Source organism: Perissodus microlepis, chromosome 15 (assembly GCF_051167445.1).
Source record: "Perissodus microlepis isolate ML-2025 ecotype Zambia chromosome 15, ASM5116744v1, whole genome shotgun sequence".
Classification (NCBI taxonomy): Eukaryota; Metazoa; Chordata; class Actinopteri; order Cichliformes; family Cichlidae; genus Perissodus; species Perissodus microlepis.
In genome coordinates, this window is record NC_140475.1 from 35,180,773 (window position 1) to 35,193,140 (window position 12,368).

At 38.9% G+C, this 12,368-nt stretch overlaps 1 protein-coding gene across 1 annotated transcript; it reads left to right on the plus strand.

Annotated features, from left to right (window-relative positions):
* Positions 1-6: 6 nt before the first annotated feature.
* Positions 7-3,528, plus strand: LOC146372560 (5-hydroxytryptamine receptor 3A-like). Its single transcript, XM_084954330.1, has 9 exons — positions 7-133; positions 463-626; positions 823-867; positions 980-1,086; positions 1,377-1,546; positions 1,636-1,802; positions 2,021-2,231; positions 2,675-2,860; positions 2,945-3,528. The coding sequence occupies exons 1-9, from the start codon at positions 127-129 to the stop codon at positions 3,238-3,240; spliced, it is 1,353 nt and encodes a 450-aa protein (XP_084810456.1). The 5' UTR covers positions 7-126; the 3' UTR covers positions 3,241-3,528.
* The last annotated feature ends 8,840 nt before the right edge of the window (positions 3,529-12,368 follow it).

The following is a 12,368-nucleotide window of genomic DNA, read 5'->3' on the forward strand; positions in this document are numbered from 1 at the left end:
CATCCTCTGTTACTTTATTTAAACATTTCATCATTTAACCATCAGACCTTTTGATTGTATTTGCTTTTATTCAAGGGTCTCCTGTCATCAATCAAGTCTACCCTGATTATTTCCCTCAGTATCTTCATGCCAGGTAAGAATTTTCTGAACCATACTATGAGTATTTGAGTTTCATTTTCAACAACAGGTCAGCATCAGTTTCAAAAAGAAAAAGTCTAGAAGAAAATTTTTGGTGTCTACTGAACAATGTTTGTGTAACATAGTAAAAGAACTTCAGGATTAGTGAAATTATCTTGTACTGAGTTATAAATTGGAAATTCAAATCAATACAGAATTCATTAAATTCCAAATGATTTCTACAAAGTACAAGATAAACACTGATTTTTTTTTCTTGTGAAAATCTCATTGCAAGCCAAACATTGCAACATAATTAGACTTAATATTATTTCATTGTCTCATCAGCTTTTTGCAGTAATTACACCATTAGCTGCTCTCAGCCAACCCAACCTGCCCTGCTGGAGGCTCTGTCTCCGGTCTTTGACTTGAATGACATACGGCCTGTGAGGAACATGTCAACATGCAGCAATGTCACTACTTTCTTCACTCTGTATGGGATTCTAGGGGTGGTATGTTCACCGATCAGAACATCACATCACATAAAATGTAACAAGTGTGTATACAGACTGCACTCTAAAACTCTTTAAGTAAAGGCAAAATACTTAGAGAAATGGATAAACCACATCCACATTGCTCAAATGATTCTCTTTCCATAGCGACACCAATGTTTTTTAATCCCTTGGCATATACTGGGTTGTCTTTCAGGATGAAAAGGCACAACTCTTGACCGCTTACATTTGGCTACAGTGTGTGAGTACTGCATTTGTTCTTCTGTGATACAGGAATAATCATATTTTTTAAAACATCATGATTACGTGTAGCATGCGTGATCTATCCATTGTCATGAGTTTTGTTCTTTTAGTTGTGGATAAATGAATTTGTCAGCTGGGACCCAGTTCAGTGTGGTACAGACGTGATGTCTCTTCCCTCAAGCCAATTTTGGATTCCCGATATTGTAATCAATGAATTGTAAGTGATATATTACCAAGCCTGTGCCTCTCAAAGCATACACATATTATAATCTATGGAACCAAAACAAGTCTTTTCCTTATATTTTCCTAATAATAAATACATTTTGTATTTGTCTTTGTTAATGTTTGGTCATCTTACAGCAATTTTTATTATATGTAACTGTGCAGTTGCTATGTTTTTTATAGGTCCATAATTGTCTAACTACTAGACACTGTAATTCTTAGCAAATGTTCAAATAGGTGCCATGTTTGTTATTCACGCCATCATTTTTCTAATTGTTCTTACAGTATGGAGGAAAACAAGGCACCGCCTGTTCCCTATCTGTACCTGTACAGTAATGGTCTAGTGAATCGCGCTCTACCTGTCAGAGTTGTTAGTTCCTGTAACCTCGATATCTACACCTTCCCCTTCGACATACAAAACTGCATTTATACCTTCAACTCCTACTTGCACGATGGTCAGAAAATATTTTATACATATACATTACATGTGGACAATTAGTGAGCTCACCTTTAGCTCAGTAATTTCCTCTTTGCTTTTCCACAGCATCGGATATAAAGATTTATCTTGGAAGATCTGCAGAACTAATAACACAGATCTCCCAGAGTGTGATGGCCACCATGGGTGAATGGGAGCTGCTGAAAATCACCGCCAATAAAGTCAATCATGATGGAGAGAATGAGAATCTTTATTTTGATGAGCTTGAATTTCATGTAGGTGGATTGCAGTGCCAATAAATTGTTGTAATTAGGCAGAAAGGAGCACATACTTGGGCTTGTTCACATACCTCGTATTAATGTGTCCATAATGCCTGTTTTGTAAATCCAACACAGCTAAAATCACGATTTGCTTACATACACGATCCACTTGGTCACGATAAGAAGATTTCACAGCACAAACATACCTGACCAAGTTTTCCCTTATTGTACAGATCAGATTGAAGCGCCGGGCCACTATGTATGTGGTCAACCTCCTCCTCCCCAGCTGCTTTCTCATCACAGTCGACCTCTTCAGCTTCCTGCTGCCACCACAGAGCGTGGACAGGTCCGCCTTCAAGATGACCCTCATCCTCGGCTACACCGTCTTCCTGCTCATCATGAATGACCTGCTGCCGGTCACCGGAAACACCATACCCCTCATAAGTTAGTGACACTCAACAAAATGTCTACGGTGATTTCTTGAAACTGTTTGTAGTTATGTTTTTTAATTATTAACTTATCCTATACTAAAAAAAAAACTATAATATGAAAGGTACTGGTTAAAGAAAGTTAAGGGAACCCTTACATCCCATATCAGACCTCGATCTTATAGAGTCAAGTTGAAAATCTGTACTCACATACATACTGTAATGCAGTATTAGCATTGTATACTTATATACTTGTTATAGATACACATACATAACATGTGTGAAATAGTCAAATCAATATTATTATGTCCAAATTTGTAAATACTGTTCACTTTTTTTTTAACTATATTTACATATGCATTTAAAGAACAGCTTTTAAGATAAAAATATATAGATTAGTGGCTTAGACTGTGACATTGTAAACTTGTATTGTTTCTGGGTTCCTTTGTCTCTCTGTAGACGTGTTCTTTTCTCTCTGCCTGGCTCTGATGGTGGCCAGTCTGCTGGAAACAATCCTCATCACCAACTTGCTGTGTGGGTCTGCTGACTTCTCTCCTGTCCCTCACTGGATGCGAGTCCTTGTTCTGCAGTTTCTGGGTGTTATTGTTTGTATGCCACGAATAAATAAGAAGCCAAGAGTTTCAGGTATGTCAAACATAAGTAGCGAGTTTACAAATCTAAGGTTACAACATTAGGTGACTATGAATATTTCTTCTTGACTTTGCTTAGAAATAGACCTTAAGACCAGGACTGCTGTGGCAGCTATTGAAACTTATGTGGGGCTTCAAGAGCCAAAGGGGCAATCAGCGGAGGACCTGGCTGTGTATGAACTCAAGAAACTGGGCAAGGACCTCCAGGCCATTCGCCTGAAGGTTGATCAGGAGCTAAAGGACAGCCAAAGCTCAGAGGAGTGGATGCAGGTGGGTTTCATCATAGACCGCCTGCTGTTTGGCCTCTACATTCTCTTCATCTCGGTCAGCTTTATCACCATCATCATTATCTGGGTGAACTCGTACAATAAGTAGACAACTGCCATGTGTTTTAAAGCTCTCCATTTGTGCTAGTGGGTTGAATGTTAGTGCATTTTGACCAAGATTTTGTCATTTTTGTAGATGTGAAAAACTACTGTCTTAGAGCAAATTTATGCAGTATGTATAGTATAGTTATACTGTATTTTGCATTATTGTTTCATACTGGACTTTAAATTAGCTCTGCTGCATTTATAATCATTCATCTTTACCCTTCTGTGTTGTACTGTACAATTTTTAAATGGAGGAAACCACTGTATACAAAATAAAACGTCTGTAAAATTTAATTCAATTTGTTAGTGACATTCATTTCGAAACGCACAATCATATCCCTGTGTAGATTATATAAATGGTATTATATAGTATAATGGTTTCCTTCTAAGTACTTCAGTCTACAAGCTGCACTTGAATCATACATTTAACCCTCTTTAGACTGTGGGAGGAAGCCAGAGCACCAAACCTATTGAGCCACACAACATAAAAAGTTCACACAGACAGGTCCCAAAGCAATCACGTTCAAACAGGGAATTTAGCTTTGAGACGTTATGCCAATCATGGCATCATCTTCTGCTTTCCATTTGATATTTAAAACTTCCAGTTTCAGCACTGTAGTTTTTGTTTAACACAAAGGTAGGCTATATGGGATATTCTTTTTTATTATTATTATTTATGTTTTATTGCTTTTCTTATTTATACAGCATGTACAACAATACAACTTAATTACAGTAGGGGGGGGGGGACAAAATAAAACAAAAAAACAAACGGACAAGAGCAAAACAAAACAAAACCGAAAAAAACAAAGATAGAGATGGGTGGTCTTGTAGGGTGTCTTGCATTGAAATCTGCTGCAATGACCCGGTTACTGCGTTCACCAGATATCAACACAATTTCGATCCGCTCCTCACGTGTTAACCTCTTTGACATGTCAATGGCTGTGAACAAAGAGAAACTTGTAAATAACTTGTGAAAGAATAAAGTTACGTTGAAACCAAACACACCATTGTTTTTCTTGTGACATTACCAATACGTTTGATGTGTCACATGGCCCTCTTCCTATTGAAAAAACAAAAGTTGTATCCAAGATGGCCGACTTCTAAATGGCCACCATGGTCACCACCCATCTTGAGGAGTTTTCCCCCTCACATATACTAATGTGCCACAAACAGGACTTTAATATCACCAACCATTCCCATTTTATTACGGTGTATCCATATAAATGGCCCACCCTGTATATCACATCAATCCACTCATTTATAGTAGGAGTGTCCTCTTTAAGCCAACGGCAGGTTATGGCCTTTTTGGAAGCTACCAACAGCACATTGAACAAATATTTAACCGGTTTGCATAGATTAAGACTCTCTAAGTTTCCTAGGTACAATACTGCAAAATGAAATTGTATTTTCTTTTGGAAGATTGTTTCCAGGACCTTATGTATTTCCTCCAAAAATGGAGCCACACGAGGACATTCTCAAAAAATGTGGAAATGATTTGCTGCTGCATGTCCACACTGCCTCCAGCATGTTGTGTTATGAGAATAATTGGATTTTTGAGCCGGGGTATTAAAATAACGAATTACATTCTTCCAACTGAATTCCCTCCACGAGGGGGAGCTTGTTACCGACCACTGCTGCCTACAGATCCCATCCCATTCCTCTCCTGTTAGGGATAGATTACCCTCTGTTTCCCATCTTGCTTTAACATATCTTGTATCATGACCCCTTAGATTGGTCAGTGAACAATATAATTTGGAAATAATTTTTTGATAGGGTGCATCTCTATATGCATTCTCGAATATATAAATAATTTCTTCATTCCCAGTCGATAACTGGGGATGTTTTAGCTTTTTATTCAGGAAGTCCCTCAGTTGCAAATATCTAAAAAAATCTTGATTTTGCAACCCAAACTTATTCTTAAGATCCTGGAAACTCATCACTTTTCCATCTTTCAGCAAGGTACTGTATGTGGTGAGACCTTTATTAGCTCATGTTTTAAATGTCGAGTCGGTCTTACTAGGCAAAAATTCTGGGTCATATGTAAACCATCTAAGGAATCCGACCCTCTGGTTTAATTGATACTTTTTAAGTACTCTTTTCCATGTCTTTATTGAGCTTACTATCCAAGGGTTGCCCGGGAATCGTAACTCTGAGGGATCTCCTATCAGTGCGCCGACAGGGAAGTTACCTCCCAAGGAAAATTCCACTTCCTTCCATCTTGAACAGTATCCAGGTTTACACCAGCCCACCAGATTTCTTATTTGAGTTGCCCTATGATAGTCATGTAGGCAAGGGAGGCCTAGTCCTCCTTTATCCTTGGGAAGCTGAAGTGTTTTAAACTTAACTCTTGGCTTTTTACCCACCCATATAAATGTAGAGAGGATCCTATCCCATTCTGCAAAGTATCTGTCAGGGTTTTCTATAGAAACAGACTGGAATAAGTACAATATCTTTGGGAGCATATTCATTTTATGGTGTCTACTCTAGAAGAGACACTTAGAGAAGGGGTTAATGAATTTGTGTGTGTGTGTGTGTGTGTGTGTGTGTGGCCTTGCAAACAAGGCCAATTTCTGCTCACTTCCAGCAATATTAATCCCTTTTATTTTATCATTCTGCCTAATGCTTTGAGCCAACGGCTCTATAAAAATGGCAAATCAGAGTGGACTCAGTGGGCATCCTTGTCTTGTGGACCTTTTAAGCTTGAAAGCATCTGAAAGTTCACCTTTGATCTTTATTTTTGCAGTTGGACTATTATACAAAGCACTCAATATTGTAATGATCGACCCATTAAACCCAAATTTAGGCATTACTTGGAATAAAAATTCCCATCTCACAGAGTCAAAAGCTTTTTCAGCATCTAGACTCAATAATATAGCTGGTATTTTATTTAAATTAATATGTCTAATAATTTGCAGAGTTCTCTTAACACTATCATGGGTTTGGCGCGACCTAACAAATCCAGTTTGATCTAGATTTATTATCCTTGGGATGATACCTTCAAGTCTATGTGCTATGATTGACGTAAACAATTTGTAATCTACATTTAATACACTTATTGGCCTGTAGTTGGAACATTCTAATTTGTCTTTACCATCTTTAGGTATAATAGAGATTGTGGCTTGTTTCCATGAGGAGGGTGCTTCTCCCTTCGTAAGGACCCAATTAAATGTTTTAAGTAAGACCGGTGTCAAAGGTTCCCTTAATTTCTTGTACCACTCTGCAGTAAAACCATCTGTACCTGGAGATTTGTTTGCCTTGAGTTTACCAATTGCCAAGTGAAGTTCTTCCCTTGTAATTTGCTTCACTAACGATTTGTTTTCTTCTACTGTAAGTTTAGGGAGCTGTAGCATGTCAAGCAAACTCTCCATTTGATCGTCATTGTTTGTGGGTGGTTGTAAATATAATTTTTCATAGTATCTCTTAAAGCAATCCTTAATTTCCTCTATACCCTGCATTTCCATTTTGGTTTCCGGATCCCTTATCGTGTATATTGTTCTGTCTGCTTGTTGTTTCCTTAATCTATATGCCAATTGTTTCATATATTTAGCTCCCCCCTCATAATATCTTTGTTTGGTCAACATTAGTTTCGTTTGGACGTCTTGGGTGTATATCTCATCAATTAGATTTCTCTTCTTTGCCATTTCTAATTTTGTCTTAGTATCAATAGTATTTTTGTGTGTGGCCTCTAATTGTAATAGTTCTGACTGCAGCTTCTGGAATCTTGCAACTTTGGATTTTTTAATATTAGAGGTTATAGCAATAACTTTTCCTCTCATCACTGCTTTGCACGCATCCCACAAAGGACAGTGGGGGTAACTCATCTTTATCATTGAATTCCAGGTATTCAGCATGTCTTTTGTCAACTGTTCACATGTCCGTTCATTCAGTATACTAGAATTTAATTTCCAGTTGGTTATTTTTCTCCTTTGAGTATGATTTAAAGATAAATATAGAGGGCAGTGGTCGGAAACGTCCATTGACCCGATATGGCACTCATGTATTCTGTTCATGTCAGTACCAAAAGTGAGGAAGTAGTCAATTCTCGAATAGGTTGCATGTGGATGTGAATAGTAAGTATAGTTCCTTGCTGTTGAGTTAAGATTCCTCCAAGTATCCACCAATCCCATCTCCTCTATCAGAAGGTTTCTAGTTAGTTTTTGTGATAGAGATATTCTCATCCCCGCTGCGTCCAGATGTGGTTTTAATGTAATATTAAGGTCTCCTCCACAGACAAGTAGTCCCTGTGCCTCTGTCACTACTTTCTCGAATACTTGCCTATAGAAATCAAATGTGGAACCTGGAGGAATATAAACATTATAGAACGTGATCAATTCCCCATCCAATTTGCCCTGTACCAGGATAAATCTGCCTTCTCTATCCCTAATTGTAGCAAAAAGTTCAAAAATAACCCTACCTGATATTAAAATAACCACCCCTCTTGTATGTCTTAAACCATTTGAAGAGTAATAAGCATGCTTGAAACCTTGTCTCTTAAGTTTCTCGTGCTCAAGGCCCACCAAATGAGTCTCTTGTAGAAATGCCACATCAATATCCTCTCTTTTCAGTTTACTAAGAATTTTTCCCTGCTTTGCCGGGCTTTGGAGCCCATTTACATTAAGTGAGAGTACCTTTAACATTGGACTTTATTATAACACCAGATAGAGCCATGAATGTGCATTTCAAATGTCACTGAGGTAAAACGTTGCGCCCCCACTGTTAACACAAAACTAAGATAGGTACAAAAAACAATAGAGCCAATATAGAGTCCTCCAAATACTCAGGATCATTCGACCTCTTTAGGTCCCTGTTGGGGAGAGGAGAGAAAGGACCCACCATACGGTGGGAGCTCTCCCTAGTGTTGTGGCGACTGTCCAGCAGGTACATCCCACTTACACTAGATGAATCCAACATACATGGCAACTTATAAATCTGATCAACTGAACTATCAACGCACCAACTTGAACAGCAATGAAACCAAATGGTGCATATTACCTTCTTATATAGTCTGTTTGCTTGTGAGTTTAGCTCTTATCCTCCTTGTCATTCATATTTAATAGTCTCTTCTATATTCCCACAGTTTGCGTCGGACTTGAGTTCCATTCGTGGCCCTCTGTCCCTCTCCGTATCCACTCCATGCCATGAAAATGCGTTATGTACTCTCTCTTCAGTGCTGGGTCTCAGGTTCGCACGTGTGGGGGCCACCTCAATGCCCCGTGCTCTCAGCTCCTTCACTGCGTCCTCTGCGTCCTCGTAAGTCTGTGGGCCGGTGCTCCAGTGGATGTGAATCCGTGTGAAGGGCGTTTGGAACCGAATGTTCCTCTCTTTTAGTGCCTTTTTTATTCCCGTGTAGGATTTGCATTTCTCCATGACTTCATAGGCATAGTCGTGGTCAAAGAAAATCAGCTTGTTTCCCAGAAACACTTTTTTCTTCCAGGCAAGCCTAAGTCCCTCTGCCCTAAGTCCCTCTACGTCCCTCTGCCTCCGCAATGGCCTTATCCTGTGACTGCTGTGTAGCCGCACATTCGAGTAGCTTTTGGTTTAGTTCCTGTTTAAACGCTGCCAACTCGTTGGCCAGCTTTTTGCCAATGTCCTCCGTGAGTCCCAGCAATGATTCTTGGACCTTATCTTTAAAGCTGCCAAGCTCCTTGGACACTTTTGCAATCTCCCGGAGGATGATGCTATCTCCTTCTGACTCAGGCAACGCTGACTTGTGGCTAGGTAGCAAGCAGCCGCCAACTTCCTTGTCGTGTGGTTCCATTCTTTTTTGGATCTTTGCCTCCTCAGTCTTCGACTGGTTAGTGTTTTTCTGTCCTCTTTTAGATTTTCCCTTTTTCATCCCCTTTTGAAAGGGCTGACGTTATTACTTTCGAGTCTGGAGGCCGTAATTTAGTTCAGTTGGAACAGAGCTCAGTGACTATGCGTCCATTGCGCTGCCACACATCACCCGGAAGTCCCAGCCTCCGGCTATACAGGATATTCACTCCAAGTATGGTGAACTGTGAGTATAGGGTTAAGACTAGGGATGGGTATCGTTTAGGTTTTATCCGATACCGGTGCCAAACCGGTACTTTTGGAACGGTGCCGGTGCTTAAACGGTGCTCAAACCGGTGCTTAAAGAATGGAAAACACAAAATTGGTCCAAAAGCCTCTCATGTTCAGCTGTTTTTTTGTAAAAAGATAACAATGTTTGCCTTTTCTGCAGCTATGGGGCATATATGGTATCACTCTTGGCTGGAAGCAGTGCTTAAACAATGGAAAAAACACAAACTTTGTCCAAAAACCTCTCATGTTTAGCTGTTTTCCACTTTTTCTTTGGTCATTTTAGCCTTTTTGGCCAGGGTGAAGGGAGTATCTGCCATCAAACAAGAAGACAGCCGCATGTAACTACGACGGTGTTTGCTAGTTCACCTTACATGCATTAATTTAATAACGTGGTTAGCCTACTCAACGTAAATTACACACGAACAACATTAAGCTACTCACGCAGAGAAGAACGGCTGCTGCTGCCATCATCATCCGTCATCATTTCTGCTACACTGGCAGGGCTAGGGGCCAGGACTCTACTCTTCGGGTTTTTGGGGGATGTTGCTATCTCCAGGTCCGATAACAGGCACCACACCCGCAGTAGATGTGCATGGTGTGAGGTCTCGCAGCAAGCTATCAAATACGGCGCATTTCTCGGCTTTAAAAAAAACCGCTATGCATCGCCAGGTGTTTCATTGGATTTGAGGTGTTGCCTCCTTTGCACAGTATCACAGTATCAGCTTAAAGCACTTGTTGCAGGCTGCTGAGTTTGCATCTTTTGCTGTGAAGTACAGCCAGACTTTTGACCCCTTCGCCTTGGGCATTTTTAATCTGTAGCTCTGTTCTAAAAGAACGTACGTACCTGGACCCGCCTACTATCCTCGGAAATGTAAAATGATTGGCTAGAATCTAAAGTGTATCATTCCATACCAGTTGGTGGCGGTAATGCACCTTTCAGTTGTTTGCCAACCGCCAATACAAATGTAAGGAAGAAGAAAGTGTATCACAGCTCAGGAAAAAAAAAGCACCGAAATAAAGCACCGAAATGTGCGCTGCTTTTCGGTCTGGTTACTACCGTTTATGTCAGAACCGGTGCCATCATGGCACCGGATACCGGTACCCATGCCTAGTTAAGACATTCAAGCACACTCTAAACACTTTCCCCCAGTATTTTTTTTTTTTTTTTATATTTTTACAAATATTAGGAGTATCAGTGATTAGTAAATTAAATGACAAAGGTGATATTGATATGATGCTTCAGGACAGGTCACTTTTTTTTAACATGTACTGATGTAGCATTTATAGATCATGTAGTTCATGCCGATCTAGATTTAGTATTTATCATGAGGTTTGATTATGAATAAATACTTATCTTGCTAGACAACATCTGTAAATATGACTGAGTGTAAAAGTTGTTGAAAATTTCATTGAAATACTGGACGTCTATGAGGTATCATATCATCCAAGCAGAGAACTGTGTGAAATTTTACACATCTGTCCACTCAGTAGCTCTTAAGCTAAACTAAAAACGAAATAATCAGGAGCACAATGAATTGTTGTTACTTTGTGGAGTAAGAAATCAAACTATCATCAATCAAAAAAACAAAACAGATATTGCAACAAATATAAGAATCTGATATGTTGATATGATCCCAATATGTCTTTTGTTTAAAATGTTGCAAATTCTCCATCACAGTTAGGAAGACAGTCATTAAATGTATATGGAAAAGTAATAGGCTTAAAATTATGTTTTATAGCTTGTAGCCATGCTACTGCAGTATAGGTATAATAGTGTTATAGTTAAATTAATTACTAGAATATAATTTAGTCTGTTAACACTTTTCTGCTCACTGATAAACAAACAAAGTAACGCTTAGGCTGGGAATCTTGTTGTGGTGCATTATGATCACATCTCAAAAACTTCCACAGTTGGACTAAAAATCCGACCTGATACAAAGTATCTTGATACATTAAAATTACATTTTAAATTCAACAGAGAATTTGACGCAGTAGTGACGCAGAAACACAGAAAGTGATTATAATCAAAGCAAGTATAGCCAAGATGACATGAGGAATTTTGTTTTATTATTATTAGTAGTAGTAGTAGTATCATCTCAGGTTATTTCTTTGTTCTCATCGAATGGGTGAATTTTAATTTATTAAAAAAAAAAAAAACATGTTACATAAAATAATAAAAGCTTGTTTGGCAGACTAACACCTGCTTGTCACAGGTTTCTCTGATTTGCCTGTGATGGGCATGTGTGACACTGATGCTACTGTGGTCAGTCCTCAGCATTTTCAAGTCACACACTGAGGTACCTTACATTACCTGTGGTTTATCTGTGCTTTGTATGAAAACACCTACAAGCAAAGCAGCTGTCCTGCCTTCTGTTCCGCATCATTTGCCCAAGGTTTGTCCACATCACGCTTTGTTTAGTGACAATATGTATATCTTCGCAGTTTAGTCTTGCAAGAGTAAGTTTCCCAGACAACCAGCAGACACACCTTTGCTCTGCTGCTGCTGACTAATACAGCTGTCAACAATTTTTTTTTTTAATGTGGCAATTATTTAAGGAGATGATTATTCTGTAGTATACCAAATAAAACAGTTTCCATTCAAAAAACAGCTGGAATACAACACTTTCACTCGCAACATTACGGTAAGGAATTTTTTCTCGTTACATTGTCACAAGTGTTACTGCTGAAGTTAAATACTAATAATAGTGCATATCTGTTACTTGAATCCAAAATGTTATTACCATTTTTTTATCCATAAATCCTCCTGATTGTGATTACAGGAGCTTCTTCCGTCACTCAAGCCAACCATGATTTTGATCTTCAAGACAGGTATGTGTTTTGTTAAGCACAATGAAAGTGTTTGAGTTTCAGTTTTAACAACAGTGTGTTCAGTAGTTAATCAATGACGTTAAATATAGTAAAAGTATGAGCATTAAATCTGGAGAGAGACAATTGAATTGACAACTACTGAATTCACTTCAGCCAAATCCCATTGCAAGCCAAACACTACAACGTAATTACATTCAGATTCATAATTTTGTTGCCTCATCAGCTCTTTGCAGTGCTTACATGGTGAACTGCTCTGCACCA